Source organism: Terrapene carolina, unplaced genomic scaffold (assembly GCF_002925995.2).
Source record: "Terrapene carolina triunguis isolate 2854851 unplaced genomic scaffold, T_m_triunguis-2.0 Scaffold192, whole genome shotgun sequence".
NCBI classification, from domain to species: Eukaryota; Metazoa; Chordata; order Testudines; family Emydidae; genus Terrapene; species Terrapene triunguis.
Window position 1 is genome coordinate 15553520 of NW_020664543.1, and position 17510 is coordinate 15571029.

The window sequence follows — 17510 nt, forward strand, 5'->3', positions numbered from 1 at the left end:
TTCTGGCAAACAGAGGCTAGGGACACCATCCCTGCCCATCCTGGCTAATAGCCATTGATGGACCTATCCTCCATGAACTTATCTAGTTCTTTTTTGAAGTTGTATTGCAACCGTGAAATATTTTCCATACAGATGTTGGACACTTCCTTAATGAAGATCTACCGTATTTCAAAGGTTGTCATTTAAACCAGCCCAGTTTTCCACATTGTCTCATTGTATGGATGTCTGAAATCTCTCCTTTTAGAGCTATCTGTTCCAGCTGCTGCAGGGTGTGAACTTCTGTCATTCGCACAGAGTCATTCATAGAGACTTAAAGCCTCAGAATTTGCTTATCAACGAAGTGGGAGCCATCAAACTGGCAGATTTTGGTCTGGCTAGAGCCTTCGGGGTTCCACTGCGCACTTACACTCACGAGGTAATGGCTGTGTCCCATCTGATCTAAGGTGCCTTCACCTGGGTATCTTAGTGCCAATCTCGCTCTCTGGTTTATCTCATCTGAATTATTTGACTCCTATGAAAAATAATGGTTTCAGAGGGGTAGCCGTGTTAGTCTGTATCAACAAAAACAACAAGGAGTCCTTGTGGGTTAGTCTCTAAAGTGTTACAAGAACTCCTCGTTTTTATGAAAAATAATGTAATCTATGAATTTCTAATATGCCCATCACTGTAAAATCTGTGTATCGGGCACTACAGTGGCCTGCACTGTTGATTAGATGCCACTTCCTGTGTGGTTGGAGGGGGCATAGATGGATGTTGTACATAAAGAATCTTTCCAAGCTGGACACAGCAGGAACTGTCCCTTGCTAAGAGCAGAGAACTGTGTGTACCTGCCAAGGGAAACTAAACTAAAGAAGGGGTAGTCAATAGGTGGACCGTGGGCCAAGTCTGGACCACTAGATGCTTTTGAACAGACCCCGAAATTTTATTTACTTATCATTGGGTTTTTTTTTAATTTTCTTCTCTAGTCTGGACCTTGACAAAAAATTGTCTACCCCTGCACTAATGCTTTTGTTTTGGTTTCTTGTAGGTGGTAACCTTATGGTACCGGGCCCCCGAAATCTTGCTGGGATGTAAATACTACTCGACTGCAGTGGATGTCTGGAGCATTGGCTGTATCTTTGCAGAAATGGTAGAATAGGTTTAACTATTTTCTAAGCAAATGGTCCCTTCTTTTTAACATGACATTCATGCTATTCAGGCTCACGCTTATCCATTTCTTACCATGGTCCTGGATGGCACTGGGAATACACCACGGAACAGGCAGCTAGGAAGTTGGCAGCTTCTTAATTGTGCATTCAGAGTAAAATTCACTCCCCGCAGGCAGGGCCCAGCACAACAACTAGCCACCACTTACAGCCTGTTTCTCTCTATATGCATGCTTAAATCTTCCAAAAATGGCCCTCTGCATCAGGGGGAAATTAACCTGGGCTGGCCAAAATGGGACGTATGGTCACAAGAGTCCCTTTTTTAAGCCCTGTCCTGGCCGTCCCAATATTTTTGGCAAAACTGGGCATTTGTCCCCTTTGCTCTTGCTAAGAACAAAGGGGACAAATGCCTAGTTTTGCCAAAAAAGTGGGGTGCGACCCCTAGCGGGGTGCAGAGGAACATGCAGGGGGAGAGCAGCAACGCAAGCCCTGCGTGGGAGGGCGGGCTCGGGGGAGCAGCTTGGACTGAGCCAGCCCCCTGTGGGTGGGCAGCAGGGGATCTTGGGCTGGCCCTGTACCTGGGCTAGAGGGGGGCTTTGGGTTGGCTCCACGCAGGTGGGCTCAGGCTGGCCCTGGGCTGGTGGCAGGGGGCGCTCAGGCCAGCCCCATGCATGGGGGCGAGAGGAGGGCCTCAGGCCGGCCCTTTGCAGTGACCCGTTTTCCCTTTGGGGAAATATGGCCACCCTATTTTAACCTCAGTGCTTGGCTAGCTGCTGCTAAGAGCTGGGTGCAGAAGAAGACTGCGTTACAGAACTCATGTCCACCTGCGCCTGAGGTTCTCACACTGTGGTCTGCAGAGAGCTGGCATGTCACCTCACACGCCAAAAAGTCTGGATTCCTTTAAAAGCAGCTTGAAACAAGGAGAAGACGGACCTAGCTGCCACCACTAGGGCCTGCTGCCACATTAGAGGGGCAGAAGCAGAGGATGCCCTCAGGGATCAGAGCCATCAATGGGGAGGGAGCTTGTGCAGCTGGACAAAATCTGCAAGGGGAGCGGAGAAGGGGAGCAGGTGTTTGTACATATATCAGAGAGAGGAACAGAGCCCGGGGTGGGGGTGGTGGAATGAAGAGGAGAGTCACTAAACACTTCCCTAGCGTTACTTTGCCATGGAAGGGTTGCCCTATATCGGAGATGAACGTTATTCTTATTAGGGAATAACGTGAAGGAAACTTAATGGCCTGGATCTGGTGCTTTGGTTGTTCCCAGGTGACAAGAAAAGCCCTGTTTCCGGGGGATTCTGAAATTGACCAGCTCTTCCGGATTTTCCGCACCCTGGGCACGCCCACCGAGGCAGCATGGCCGGGGGTGACCCAGCTTCCCGACTATAAAGGAAACTTTCCCAGGTGGGCGAGAAGAGAGATGAAGGAGATCGTTCCAAACTTGGATCGGGATGGGCGAGACTTACTGGCGGTGAGTTCTGAACAGGTGTTGGGGGGGTTCAGCTCTTGCCAATAGGGCAAAGGGGAGCACATGTTCAGCTGAAATGACAAATTGCAGGTCAAGTGGTGTGTGTGTTTTGCCTCACCCCTGAACTGTGCTCTTGTATTTTGGACCCGTTGGACACAAAGGTTCCCGCATGGGAGTAGGGATTAGTTCTACTGGGCTCCATGTACAAATCGCTGGAGGAAATTCTCTGGGTAAAATACTGTGCTATGTAGGCGGTTACACTATGATTGTAACAGTCTCTTTTGGCCGTAAACGCTATGAATCTTTTCTATTCAGGTTCCTGTAGCACATGGAGCTCTGTGGTATCTGAGCACCTAAAAAGATTCAGAGGGCCGGAGTAGTGGGGTGATTGCTGTTTTTCTCTTCTAACGTCCCTCCAATGTCTTCCACGCTGAAAAACGTACAAACTTGAGCTGTATGTGTGACAACTGCACCTGGAATGTTGTTCTTAACAACAGATTCCCAGCCCCATTCAGCATCAGAGCTAGTAACGTAGGTTGCGAAGTGCTACATAGTAGCTGTGGTGCAGGATGGGTGTATATTGATAAATCTCAATACACATTCATGCTGTAGTGTTTTTTCCCCTTAGTAAATAGAGTAAGAAAATCCTGCAGTCATGGAACAGCTGTTTAAAACTACACTTAGTAGAACCCTCTAGGAAACATAGGCTGGTCGAAGGGATTTCACCATTTACAGTGTTCCTTTGCCTGGGATTTTTTGATCCAAGCTGATGGGTTATTGGGCAGTGATTTATCGGGGTGAAGGAGTTGTGTACTATGAAGTAAAACTGCAGCAGCGTGGCCAGCGTGCTTGTCTGGAACAGACTCCTACCCTGCACATGCTCAGGGCACAAGGTGCCGGCTCTGATCCAACTCAGGCAAGGTCTATGACCGCAGCCCATAGAGGACTTTTTGGGGTGCCCTCCTTTTTCTAAATATTTGGGAAACCATGTGGCTTGGTGGTTGGCCACCACCCTGGGGACTAGCAGGTCTGGGTTCTGTACCAAGCCCTGCTACTCTATGTCCTTAGGTGAATCACATCTCTGGACCTCAGTTTCCACATCTGGAAAATGGGGATATCAATCTCTAGCTACTCAACTTGGATATTGCCACACCTGATTAAAGTCAGTAAAGCCCTCTTGGGCTGTCAGATAAAGGCACCATATAATAATTGGTTCTCTTTGGAGGCCAGAGTCTAGCAGAGGGGAAGGGGCACCGGCTTGAGCTATTTGAAAGCTTTTGCATTTGGTTCAATTACACATCCTGCTTTAAAAATAAAAACAAAAACCCAAATCCTCTTGGTTTTCTTTTGCAGCAATTGTTACTGTATGACCCCGACAGGCGCATTTCAGCTAAGGCAGCCCTCAACCACCAGTACTTCTTCTGGCAAAGCCCCCGTGACCCCAAAGACCAGCACATGCTGCAGAAACACTGCAGCTGAAAGGACCCAGTGCCTCTGGCCGCCTGTATTCATGATGCTGAGCTCTGTGCATCAGTGCATTTACCCTCTCCGGTGGCTGAGCAGGGAGGCTGGCTGGGGTTGAAATGCCTCCATAATACAAAGGAACTTGGAGGGAAGTGTTAGTTCTCATTTAGACAGAGTTGTTTGGATGCTCTCAGCCCATTGCTGGGGGTATCTGTTAGGGCCGTTAGAGCCTTCTTGAGGTAGTTGTTACATGTGATAGGGACAGGCCTGATGGCACCATCCATCAGCCTATAATACTGACTAGGGGACACTAAATTCTCACACTGGAGGGCAACTTCAGAATCCTTGGCTGGGAGTGTAGCGAAAGTGATGGCTGGTGCAGTGTAGCTTGTCTGTCCTTTCAGCACCCAGTCCTGGCTGTGGTTCAGATAAATCTCTTTGCAATGGGCTGTCAGCTTCCCTCCCAGCATCAGGCAGTGCTTGACCTAAAGCAGCGGGGAGAGTCTACTGCATACAGCCAGGAGCGTCGCTGTTTATTGCTATTAAAAAGAAGAGGGGCTGTTAGTATAAGACTTTGTGTTCAACTGTTTAAGAATTTTAATTCCTAGTTAAACAGCAAGTGAAAATATCTTAAGAATGATCTTCAGCGTGCGCGAAAGAGAAGCCAAAGGCTCCCGCTATGGCAACGTGTGAAGTCACACAGTTCGGGAGAACACGCCCTTTTGTTGTCCAAACGAAAAATGTTCAGTCACTTGGGTTGGCTTTGACAATATTTTACTGTTTAGCTTTTGAGTGATTTAGCACCAGTTTTTGATGCAGTTGTAGGACTTCTCTCCTCCAGTAAAGAAAATACATAGAATTTGTTCCTAAGTCTTGGTTGTTTATGTTATAGGCTGCTCAATTGTTTAGCCACCCCCTGGACCCGGGTAGTGATGGAATCTGACAATCTCTCATGTATGCCAAAACCTCGACCTGTGTCCACAGCACCGGCCTATCCAGCTGGTCCATTTCTTTATTACAGACCTTCTCTTTTCCCTTTGTCATCTTCTTCATTCTTTCTTCAGGTCAGAACTGTCAGATGCTGAGGCGTCAGATAGTGTTTTGTGGAATAATGGGCAGAGAACAAAGATATTGCTGCTACAGGGAGAAACTGAGTTTCTTTTAAACAAAAGCTGGTATGAGTTTGTTTTATTTTCTGAAATACTCTGAAGACAGGTGAGTTACTTTGTTCCATATTTTGTTTTCCCACCTGCCTTAAAAAGGGGGCTGTAGAGACTCTGATAAATGAATTAAACAGCATTACTCTATGGGGATCTATATCCTCTTTCTCCAGCTGTTGAAGGTAACTGTGGTCAAGTAGCAGTGGAACACTGAACCAGCAGCTCATCATTCCATTTGGGTACAATTTTGTACTCTCTTTTGCAATATCTCTCTGATTCATAACCGATATCCCTACACCTCTTTCAGCATTACTCTGGGGGGGGCTATATTGTCTTTCTTCAGCTGTTGAAGGTAACTGCGGTCATGTAGCCATGTCACACTAAACCATTGGTCTTTTCTTTCCCCGTACCAATCCATCTTGTACTTACAGTGCAGATTTGGAGGCTAGCAGGGATATCTAAACCCTCTCATTCCTATCATTGGATTTTAAAAATCCCAGAGAGACCAGGTAGGTGAGGTAATATCTTTTATTGGCCTAACAGAAGTTGGTGCAATAAAAGATATTGCCTCACCCACTTTGTCTCTCTAATGTCCTGGGACCAACATCGCTACAACACTGCAAATAAAACAACGCATTGTCAAAAGACCTCATGGAACAGCTGCCTTAGGAGAGTTAGGCAGGTCACAGTCAAGGGTTACTTTCAGATTTTCTCATTCCTAAGGAATGAACACTGCTAAATTCTCATTCATAGGGATTGGAACTAGCACGCCCTGGCTTGAAGTGGTTTCCATCATATCCAGAGTTTACAGTTTGGTTCAATGGCTCTCAGCACCCCCACTATACAAATTGTTCCAGTGCCCCGTCCTCAATGCCGTTCTCCTAGGAAAGCAGCAGCTAAGACGGTTGCAAAAATTGTTGGTGCAAGGTTGTATTTTAGTGACATTTTATATTCTAAGTGCTAAGTACTTGGAGAGGCAAAGTATTTCCTAGATATAGATGAATCGTGCCAAAAGAACTCTTTGCAGCTATTTATTCCAATTTTTAAATCAATTTGATTGGACAATGCTGGGTTTGTTTTTAAGTAGTACATGGGGAGTAGTACCTGTGTTCTCATCCAATCCTGGAGGAGAGACAATACCTTGTGACTAGGACCATGAGGTGTGGTGCATGAACTGTTCATTGCCGATTCTGAGCATCTTTGGTCAGGAAAGTGCACGGAAGTCAGTAGCGCGATTTGTACCTAGTCCTTCTAAGGGGACTGCAAGGTGAACATAGTACACCAGAGACTGATCAGCTTCCTGCCTCTAAACCATTTTTCCCATCCTATTACTCTGACAGTAAGTCAGAGGGAAAGTTATACAGAGCAATTAAGTATGCACTTAAGTTACAAAACTCTCAAACATTTAATTACACTGTGTTCCCCAAACTTTCATCAGCACTGAGGAGCAATTATTTAACATTTTTAGAGCAGTACCATGTCCCCTTAGTGAGCTGGGAAAGGGAGCAGCATAGGGGTGAATGGTGTTGCAGTTTTTTTAGCCCTTTCCGACAGATGATTAACTGAAAGGAAGGTTGACTCACCTGTCTAGGAAAGCTCAAAGGTTGCAGTACCGTTACACTGTCTGCAGAGGAGAACCATAGCTTCATGAGTTGCAAACCCTGGAGAAATACCCTAGAGTTGTTATACAGCTGCTGGAAGACAGGAGGCGGCTACCTGAGGCAGCTTTAGAGAGCGAGCTACTCTGTGATTGGCTGGCTTCAAGCCTGCTGGGAATCTGCAGGGCTATAAAAGCCAGTTAGCTGCTGCAGGTTAGAACAGGAGCTTGTGGGAGCTAGCGCTGACAGGCACTAGACCAGGAACCGGACTGAAAGCATGTAAGGCTAGTAACATTGAGATTCTAGTGTACGTCTTGTTTTCTTTGGTGTACCAATAAACTGCCTTAGTTCATGAGCTGAATGTCTGTCTGCCCCCTGTTCAAAAGACCCAGGCAACCATCACAGGAAATCATTAGTAAAACCTGACAAGCATCTGATTCCAACCCACAGATGATTAGAGAAGTTTAAAACATGCATTAATAGAATGCTGTTGGCCAATCAGCAGCGCTTCACCTGGCTTCCAGACCCTCGTTCTGCATGCTAGGCCACTTTTCCTCCCATCCAGCTGTTGCTTGGCCTTTGGAAAAGGCAGAATGATCTGCAGTTCCCATTGGTGGAAATTAGTTGATTGTTTCAAATTATTTTTGTAAGAACTAGATACAATACAGTCCCCAGGGAGAGGCTGTGCATGAGTGGTGGGGGAGGAAGAGAAGGAGCTTAGCTAAGAACGATCAATCCCCTGGCCGTATTGCCATCTCCTAGAAAACCTGGCAGTCTCCCGCACCCATTAGGGCCGGATACAAGCACTTTGATTTGGTTCTGAATCATGAAATGCAGAAGACGTGATCCTTTCATTTCAGCCGGGGCTGAGCATTGTAAAAAGGCACTTGGCCCAAGTCCCATTGACGTTCACTCCTCCGTGTCTAATTCCCGTAGCCACGTCTGGAAACGTTACGCTGGGTCTATAGTGCTAAGGTATATAGGGCCAGCTCCTCAAAAGGTATTAGGCACCTAAATGCCCAGGGGAGTTGGATGCCCACATACCTTTGAGGATCTGGGCCCTGGTGCTTAAGACAGGGCATGTTTAGACCTACACTGAAGGGTGAGTGGGGACATCCTCCATTTTCAAAGATAACACAGCAGCGGAGAGACACCTTCTAGTTTTATTGCATGCATAAGAATGAACAAACTTGGGAGCACATTAGCCCCTTGACACCCTCCCCCCACTTCAAGGTGACAGGAAGTCACACAGTTTAAACTACCACAAGCATATTTGTTGAATCAAAATCCCCTTTACTGTCCGAACCAGGCACAGACGCCCGTGCTAGAACCCTTTCACCCCGATGAATGCCTTGTCTTCCTCTGTTGCCCCAGTTATGGGGAAGCCAGATTAGCTCGCTAGAATAGTACGCAGACAGACCTGCTAGGCAGTCTGTTCATCTGAGAGTACCACCGTGGCTTAAGATCATGGTGGAATTGGAGGGGACATGGAGCGCGTCTTAGTGCCTGAATCGTGACACCATGGGAGAATAGCGCTCAGGGCGAGGAGACTGAAATCCCTCGGAGGTGGCTGGGAGCAGCAGCAGGCCGCTCAGAGGATCTTTCCGGCAACGAGTCATGGCTTCCTTGTAATTCATCTTTTCCTTGGTGACTGGGTCAACAAGATCCTTCTCGTAGTTGGGCTCATCCTGGAGCATCCTAGCCAGGTCGTCGCTAATCATGCCTGTCTGGGCTGCTTCCAACACTGGGATGCGACCGGTTTTCTTGGGATCAATGAGCCCCCCAGTCAGGTGTTGGACCTGTAGGTAGGGGAAGGCACTGTCCTTGGTCATCCATCCTTTCTGAACTGCCTCCCCGACAGACAGCCTCCTCTTGGTCACTGGGTCCTCTACACCTGTGAAAGCTTTCTGGGCGTTCAGCAGCCTCTGCATATAGGTGTTGTCGATCAGCCTTCTGTCTATGGCTTTGTGGACAGAATACCGATCCCGCGTGATGAGGTCTACGATCCCCCCTGTTGCAGCCTGGGCCTCCAACAGCTTTTGAGCGGTCATGGGATCCACCATCTTCTTGGTGACAGCAGTTCTTATGTTGCACTTGGTGTCGGTGGCGGTGTCGAACACTCCGGCAATGGGGAAGCTGTCATCGCAGAAGCTTTTCTGCAAGCTCGGAGGAAAGAAGCTCTGGGTCTGCTGCTGCATCGTCGGAGACGGAAGTGGAGACTTGGAGATGATGGAGCCAATGGACAAAGAGGAGGGAGGCTTGGATTCCCCTGCAACCAGCAGAGCAAACTCCGAGATTGGGATCTTGCCATCCCTGTACAGCTGGTACTCTTCTTTCGTAATCTTCCTAAACCTCAGGGCATCTTCGATGGAGTATTGTTTCCCACTCTTCCTGTCGAGCAGGACAGAAACATCCCCGTTGGGGCCCAAGGTAGTGATTTCCTCCCAGTCGCACTCTAGTTCTTGCAGCTGGATGTATTGGTTTCTGTCTATGATTCCTCTTTTGTAGGCCTCATAAGGAGACATATCCTTCCCCGTCTCTGGGTCCAAAATGGAGATCTTAGTGGAGAGATTAGTCTCTCTCATCTCGGTCTCGTGGTTCATTTCTTCCCGGTTGACCCCAGACTGGAGTCCCCGGATGGACCTCTCTTTTTCGTAGATCTGGTCCTTCTCCCTTAGGATAGCTGCCTCCAGGAGGGAAAGTTCTTGCTCACGCTGCATCTTTTTTTGCCTGTCATTCTCTGTCTTTTGGCTGAGGAGCTTGGACTCCTCTCGGAGGACGAGTACTTTCTGCTGCTTCTGCCTTTCCAGTTCCCTGAGCTCACTCTCCAGGTTGGCTTTCTCTTGGATTGCCAGGTTTTGTGCTTTCTGGAGATCAGCCTCCTCACGGGACCAGGTCCTTTTCATGCCTTCGGCTCTCTCTATTTTCTCCTTGAGTCGTCGTATGTCCTCTTCTGCATTTTGCCGGGCAGTTCTCTCTCTGCTCAGCAGCTCCCAAATCCGTGCACGTTCATTTTCTAGAACTTTGTCTTTCTCCACTCTGATAACCTCCTTGTAGATGGTCTTCTCCTGCGATTTTGTTTTCTGCAGAATGTCAGTCTGGACCTGCAGGTTCTTGCACTCCCTCTGCAGGTTCAGAACCTGCATCTTTTCATTGTCCAGCTCCTGACGCAGTCCACTAGCAGCCTGCTCGAGCACCGGATCCTTCTCTAACTTGACCACTTCTTCCATGATGATCTTCTCTTGCACCGGTGTGGGGCTTTCCTCGATTTCCTTTATTCTCATGGTTATTTGACGCAGCTCCTTTTCCAAAGCAAGCCTCTTGTTTCGATCTTCCTGGAAGTTAAGCAGCTTCTCTTTCTCTTCCACCACAGACCGAAGCTGCTGTACCTCCCGTTCTACGCGACGCCTGTTGCTCACTTCCTCGTCCAAACTCCGGCTCAGCCTGTTGTGCTCATCCCTGAGCTTTGGATCCTTTTGGGTGAGAATCACCTCCTGGACCACCACCTTTTCTTCGGGCTTCCTCCTCTCCAGCAGCATGTACTTGTTCTGCAGGTCATAGATGGTGTCCTCGGCTGCTCTCCTTTTTTGAGACACATTGCGCACCTCTTGGCGGAGGCGATCAGCTTCTTTTTCCAAGAGTGGGTCATTCTCGTATCGGACAACTTCCTTGTTGACCAGCTTGGTTTCAACCTTGGACCTTTCCCTTTTCCATTCATCCCTTTCGCCCTGCAGCCGGATGAGCTGCTCCTGGGACCTGCCGTTTGTGTTCACCAACTCGTTGAGCTGTTCCTTCAGCCTGTCGATTTCTCTAAGAATCTCTGGGCTCTTCTCAAGTTTCACCACTTCCTGGATCACCTCCTTATACTCCACAGTTGGTTTCTGAGACCTGAGGATGTTCAGCTCAGACAAGGCCTCTTCCACCTCCTTGTCAATCTTTGTCCTTTTACTAGTAACTTCTTGGAGCTCCTTCTTCAGGCGAGTGATTTCCTTCTCTGTCTCTGGATCTACCACAAAAATCTCATTGACTCTTTCTTTAACCTCTACCTTAGGTTTTTGCCTCTCTGCAATGATGTATTTGCTTTGCAGCTCTGCCAGCTCTCCTGTTAACATCAGGTTCTTGTTCCTCTCTTCTTCAATGAGAGTTCTAAGCTTGGAAGACTCTTTCAGCAGTTCTGGGTCCTGTACCACCTTCCTCACCTCCTTGACAATGATTTTGGGTTCTGCTACTTCAATCAGCCTTTCCAGCTCCTCGATCCTACTGTTCAGTTTGATTGTCATGTCCTCCACAGATTTCCTGTTGAAGGTTTCTTTGTCAATTTGCATCTGCAACGTCCTGACGGCCTTCAGCATCTCCGGGTCCTTTTCCAGCTTGATCAACTCTTTCACTACCACTTTCTCTCGGATGTTGGGCTGCTTCTGCTCCAGAACGTACACCTCTTTCCTGAGCCGTTCAAGTTCAGGGGAAGCAGTGGAGCTCTGTTCTCTGAGACGCTTGATTTCCGCACGGAGGCTAGCCGCTTGGTTATCCAGGTTTGGATCCCTCTCGATTTTAGTGACCTCTTTGGTAAGCAGCTGGGCCTCAACCACCTTCCTCTCTTTCTCCATCTGGATAAGCTTCTTGTTCATCATTTCAATATCCGCCTGCAGGCTGTCCCTTTTTCTGCTCTCATCCTTAATCTGATGCGTCATCTTAGCCAAGTCGCTCTCCAGTTTTGGGTCTCGGTAGTATTCGACCACCTCCTTTTCTTCCACTCTTTCAATGGGCCTTTGAGTCTTCAGCAGCAGAAGCCTGTTTCTGTGTTCTTCCAGCTCCTGCTGAACCTTGGCCACTTTGCTCCTTTCCTCCTCCAGCTGCAGTTTCAGTGCCTTTGATTCTCTTGTTGACTGAGCCAGATTTTCTGACTTTTGCATTTGCTCATGTTCTGCCTGCATCTCCTCTTTTACTTCCTTCTGCAAGGAGAAAGCAAGAAGTTCTTTAGAAAGACAAGGAGTTAATGTCACTCAGAGCATGGCATCAGTGGCCCTTTCCCTGAATCCTCAAGTCTTACAATGCTGGCCAGTTGGAGAACAGGAATAGGTGATAGCAGACAAAACTGGCATAGAACTCTAGGTACTTTCTAACTGACAAGAATCACTTAGCCTTTGATTAAACACAATCGGCAAAAATGGATGTGGTTGGGGTACTGTTCTCCCAAGTAAATCGAGCAATATTGGAGTTATAAACTAGTATGATCTTTAGGGTATTTGTATCTTTAGGGTTGTCCAGCAAGAGGAAATGCTAAATTCCTACCATGCGGATACAGGCTGTTGGGTGGTTCTCTCTCTGAAATTCCTAGTATCTAAGCATTGGTTAGACAGAGCTGTGAACACTAGTTAATCTTAATTCTGGATCCCTTTTTTCCCATTGAAAACAAACATTTGTTAATACACTCAGTGGCCACACATGGGCAGGGCCTCGGTTTTATATTTCACTGGAAAGATGGCGTCTTTGGTCAGCAGTGCAATGCCCCACATGCCATGCTGAGGCAGAGTTCCCTGCCGACTCGGTGGGAACACTGCCATCTACTGGTTCATAAGGACTACTGCCTCTAGCACAATGAGTCCCAGTCGTCCGTCCCCCCGCAGTCCCCCACAAGGTTTCCATCCACATCCAAACCCTGCTTGACTTTGATATCTGGTGAGATCTCAGCTTGAGGCAGGACCCTGAACAATTCTGCTGCACCACACTGATAAATAACTTCTTTCCCACCTTGCAGGTAGGGCATGTTCGCTAGAGAAAAGGTTAGAACAGTTTGCAGATACCTTCTCTACCACCTTCTTGGCAAACTCCAGCCGGCTGAGCTGCTGCTTGTTTTCTGCTGCTGTCTCCGTGTAGAGTTTTGTCACATCATTCTCCTAAACAGAAACAGCAAGAATGATTTGGGAAGTCGCCTGTGACTTGGCTTGTTAGACATACTGTATTCCTCCCGCATCTTTACCCTCCAGCCCTACGCATCCTCTGTGCAGTAGTTGTAACGCGAGGCTCTCAAAGCACTTTACAACCTTTAACTGACCTATACGATACCTCTGTGATGTTATCACCTCCCCTGATTTTATAGCTGAAACTGAGGCATGGGGTGGTTAAGAGACTAGCCCTGGGGCATGCAACAAGTCAGTGGCAGAACTGGGAATAGAACACGGGAGTCCCGACTCTGTCTCACAGTCCAAGTCCTACATGATACTCTCCCATATGGCCAGCTACAAAGCAGTAACACTTACTGGTCACAGTGGGCCCAAGTAACGTTCTTGGCTGGTGCCAGGCTTATAAACACGCAAGCACCAGCTGAACCCATAAATAGCAGCCTGGCCATGCTCAAGCCAAAAGCTTGGAACTGGAAGACAAACGCAGCCCTCAGCAGCAATATTCAGAACCCCCAAAAGTGAACAGTTACTTTTCATTCAGAGGCTGCTCTAGGGCTGGGTGGATGGTCTGAGGAGCTGCTCTGAGCCCACTCAAAAGAAGAGGTTGAGATTTTTCTGTGTGGAACCAGAACCATCTACATGAATTTGGTTTGGATTCACTTGCCAAATCATTTGCCAAGCCCTAGAAAGAGGGCTAAATAGTTCTGATTTGTAGTTCTTCTTGACGTTGTGGAAGTGTAAACTACATAAACGCTGCACTGGTGCAAGCCAGGAAAAAAAAAGTGTTCACAGGAGAGCATCAGCTATTCTAGCAGCAGCAAATGGCCCATGCAACCCAACACCTCTGTCCTTTTAACATGTAGCTTCATTGACCGTATGGTAAGGAAGACACCATCAGCAATACCAAGGCAAAGTAATTATCTCTATTCTGATATTTCATATACTGCTTTGTCCAGTGCTATTAGAATCAGACAGACCAGCAGCACTGCTTATGCTTCAGGAGTAGGACAATCACTGTAGGGTTGCCAACTTTCTACTCACACAAAACTGAACACCCTTGCCCCGCCCCCTGCCCTGCCTCTCCTCCGAGGCCCCACCCCCACTCACTCCATCCCTCTCCCTCTGTCGCTCGCTCTCCCCACCCTCACTTGCTCATTTTCACCAGGCTGGCTCAAGGGGTTGGGGTTTGAGAGGGGGTGAGGGCTCTGGCTTGGAGTGTGGACTCCGGAATGGGGCCAGAAATGAGGGGTTTGGAGTATGGGAGTGGGATCAGGGCTGGGGCAGTGGATTGGGGCACGGAGGGGGTGAGGGCTCCAGGATGGGACTGGGGATGAGGGGTTTGGGATGCAGGAGGGTGCTCCGGGCTGGGACCGAGGGGGAATCAGGACTGGGACAGGGAGTTGGGGTGTGGGAGCGGATCAGGGGTGCAGGCTCTGGGTGGCGCTTACATCAGGCGGCTCCCGGAAGCAGCGGCATGTCCTCCTTCCGACTCCTACACGGAGGTGTGGCCAGGTGGCTGTGTGTGCTGCCCCGTCCGCAGGCGCCACCCCCGCAGCTCCCGTTGGCTGCGGTTCCCGGCCAATGGGAGCTGTGGAACCGGCGCTTGGGGCAGGGGCAGCGTGCAGAGCCTCCTGGCTGCCTGCGTAGGAGCCGGAGGGGGGACATGCCGCTGCTTCTGGGAGCCGTGCGGAGCCCGGCAGGCACGGAGCCTGCCTTTAGCCCTGCTGCACCGCCAACTAGACTTTTAACAGCCCGGTCAATGGTGCTGACCGGAGCCGCCAGGGTCCCTTTTTGACAGGGCGTTCCGGTAGAAAACCGGATACCTGGCAACCCTATCATTGGCTGCAGTCAGAAAGGGAGGGTGGGAAATTGGGGGAACAATCAATACCTCCCCAAGGTTGATTTCAGACAAGGTGTAAGCAGGTGAAACCACATGGAGGTCAATGAAACTGCACCTCCTAACACCAGGCCTTTGTCTCAAGGTCTCACCTGGGCCTGGATGCTCTCTTGCAGTGGGGTGACACGCAGTCTTTTGGCAGCGGAAGCACTCAGGGTGGGGTCCAGAGAAGAGCAGTATTTGCCTGCCTGAAGCTCATAGTCCTATTACAAGTGAAGACAAAGAAGTCAGATTGGGTCTCTGCTGGGCAAGACTAGATGGCAGAACCACATGGCAAAACCCAAACGTACGTTGAGAGCAGACTGCACAGTCTGGGATAGTTTGACCACTGCGTTCTTCTCAGCCTCCTTGCCCTGGATTTCCTCCACCAGCCTCTGCAGGAGAAGGAGACAGGACCTGAGTACTTGCATCTCAACAAAGCTCTCAGTAAGGACAGGATGCTATCAAACAGAAGGCAGTCAGGGAGGGAAAGAAGCCGCTTCTCCAGGGGTTCCCATCAGAAGGGAACAAAGACTCCACCGAGGGAATGGGGAAATGCTCTTGGCAAAGAGAGCATGACACAGCTGCAGTCTGGCATTTCTGTCTGGTTAATGGCACAAGCTGACCCATCTCTCAGCAATGGAATCTGTAGGGCTCTAAGCTATGGGGATGGGGGTAGTTATGTCAAATAATGGAGGTGACTGAGCTCTGGCCTTGTGTGCCTGGATAAGAGAGCAGAATCGTGGAGCCACCTGGTCTCTTTTCCCCTTGACTGATAGAGCTCAGGTACGTCATGGAGGGGCGACCGCCTATCAGCTCTTGGTGTTTGCTCAGAGGGTCTCGTTTGAGAGGCCATCTCTCTCCCCAGCATAGTACTGTGTCAGTCGAGGATGTTGGCAGCTATAGAGATTAGCAGCCAATTCCCGGTATGAATGGGAGGGGGCAGCTGGCAGGAGATGCTCCATGAGGGCCACCTGGGCTTTGAAGTCCATGCAGCAGCATGCTCGTAGATGCAGGATCTGGCCCCCCTGCATTCTCTATCCTGCTCTCCACTTGTTGCAAGCTGCCCTCTGCATCAGGCAAGGTCCTGCTTTTTCTGCGCTAGTCACTTCACTGCCACAGGTGAAGCAGGGAAAGAGAAGCAGAGCGGCAGTTACCACTCCACGTAGGTTCCAGGTGAAACCAGGGACACTTCTTTCCCCTCCCCACGTCTGTGTGTCCGTCCCCCCCCCCGAGGCCTGGCAGGAGGCTCACCTTCTGTGCCTGCAGCTTGTAATTGATCTGGCTCAGCCCATCCGTGGTCTTGACCTGGTGCTTGGGCAGGTTGTTCATCCAGAACATCATGTTCTCGTTGGAGTTTTGGAACTGCTGGTAGGTGAGGTTGGTGTTCCGGAGGGTCTTCTCCCTGGATAGGTGGGGGAGCAGGGGGAGGTTTAAGGGGAAAGAGGGTTCTCATGTGCAAATTACTAAAGGGACACTGGGAATGTCACCAGGTGAAAACCAGGGTAATTAAAGGGGTGGTTATAGTAGGCCAGTAAGCAGGAAGGCTTGGCTGGGAGGAGCACAGTTCTCTCTAGTAGAGTGTGTAATGAATGCTAAACTGTATTATGTTCAACCCTAGGTGGCGACATATGTAACATACCTTACCTGAGAGGCAAGGGGGTGGGGGGAGGAAATACATTTTACTGGGGAAAGACACACAGAGCTCTTCTTCAGGGCTGGGAAAGGTACGCCCAGCCTCACAGCAAAATGCAAAGGGGAACAGATTGTTTAGCACATATTGTAAGTGTTGTGCAGGTTTCCTTGGAGAATGAGGACCAATAGAGGGAGATTGCTTTGCAAAAGCTGTTCACCCACAGGTGACAGGGTCTTTTGTCTTTTATCATTTTCTTCTTTGAGTTCATTTGGGAGCATAGTGACTGTCTGGTTTCACTTTAAAAAAAATGAGCGTGGGAGCTTAAATTCATTATCCTGCCAGACACTAAAAATCATGGCTGAACAGAGACACTGGATTTATGGTTAATTACAACAATCTCTGACCCACTAACCCCTGTTCCACCTTGCATTTTGCTGTGATGCTGGGAGTATTTTTCCCAGCCCTAATCTGTGTTGCTAGAAAGCTTATCTCTCTCACCAACAGAAGTTGGCCCAATAACAGATGTTACCTCACCACCTTGTCTCTCTAATATCCTGGGACCGACATGGCTAACGACACTGCATACCTCACCTGAGCATATACCAGCTGTCGCTGGCCGGGCAGTTCATGTTCTTATAGAGAACACATCTGTGTGTCTCTCTCTATATATCGGGGTGGCCAAACTTACTGGCCCTCCAAGCCGCATACGACAATCTTCAGAAGTTTGAGAGCCGGAGCGCACCTGCCAGCAGGGCTGGCTCTAGGCACCAGCGTTCCAAGCATGTGCTTGGGGCGGCAGTTTTCAAGGGGCGGCACTCCGGGGTTTTTTTTGTTTTTTTTCCCCTTCGGCGGTGGCACTCCGCCTTTTTTTTTGTTTGTTTGTTTTTTGCTTGGGGCGGCAAAAAACCTGGAGCCGGCCCTGCCTGCCAGGAGCTTGAGCTTGGGGCTTCAGCCCCACTCCTGCTGAAGTCCTGAGCCCCAGCAGGTGTGCCCTGCAGGGCTGAGCCCTGAGCCCCTGTTCCCTGCTGGACAGAAGCTCCTACTCCACCACCCCACTGCAAGGCAGAGGTCCCGAGCTCACTCCCTCCCCCGTCAGTCTAGTAGGTGGAGAATGGGGGGATAGAGGGGGCTTGCAAGCCGCACTTTAATGGTAAAAGAGCCGCATGTGGCTCATGAGCCACAGTTTGGCCACCCCTGCTCTATAAAAGGGAAGCTCTGTAACCAGCCCATATCTGGGAAAGGAGCTTGACCTGTTAGTAG

General features: G+C 49.2%; 2 protein-coding genes across 2 annotated transcripts in view; one reads left to right on the plus strand and one right to left on the minus strand.

The window, feature by feature from the left end:
• CDK3 (cyclin dependent kinase 3) overlaps positions 1 to 4444 on the plus strand; it is an 8902-nt gene extending 4458 nt beyond the window's left edge. The window contains exons 4-7 of the mRNA XM_024206727.2: positions 245 to 415; positions 1028 to 1129; positions 2413 to 2616; positions 3967 to 4444. Of these exons, the coding sequence (XP_024062495.1) occupies positions 245 to 415; positions 1028 to 1129; positions 2413 to 2616; positions 3967 to 4092 (603 nt within the window). The 3' untranslated portion in view covers positions 4093 to 4444. The remainder of the gene's footprint in view (positions 1 to 244; positions 416 to 1027; positions 1130 to 2412; positions 2617 to 3966) is intronic.
• A 3672-nt stretch (positions 4445 to 8116) lies between these two features.
• Positions 8117 to 17510, minus strand: part of EVPL (envoplakin) — a 56704-nt gene continuing 47310 nt past the window's right edge. The window contains exons 18-22 of the mRNA XM_024206724.1: positions 15869 to 16019; positions 14926 to 15009; positions 14728 to 14838; positions 12640 to 12732; positions 8117 to 11787 (exon numbers count right to left, since the gene is read on the minus strand). Of these exons, the coding sequence (XP_024062492.1) occupies positions 8335 to 11787; positions 12640 to 12732; positions 14728 to 14838; positions 14926 to 15009; positions 15869 to 16019 (3892 nt within the window). The 3' untranslated portion in view covers positions 8117 to 8334. The remainder of the gene's footprint in view (positions 11788 to 12639; positions 12733 to 14727; positions 14839 to 14925; positions 15010 to 15868; positions 16020 to 17510) is intronic.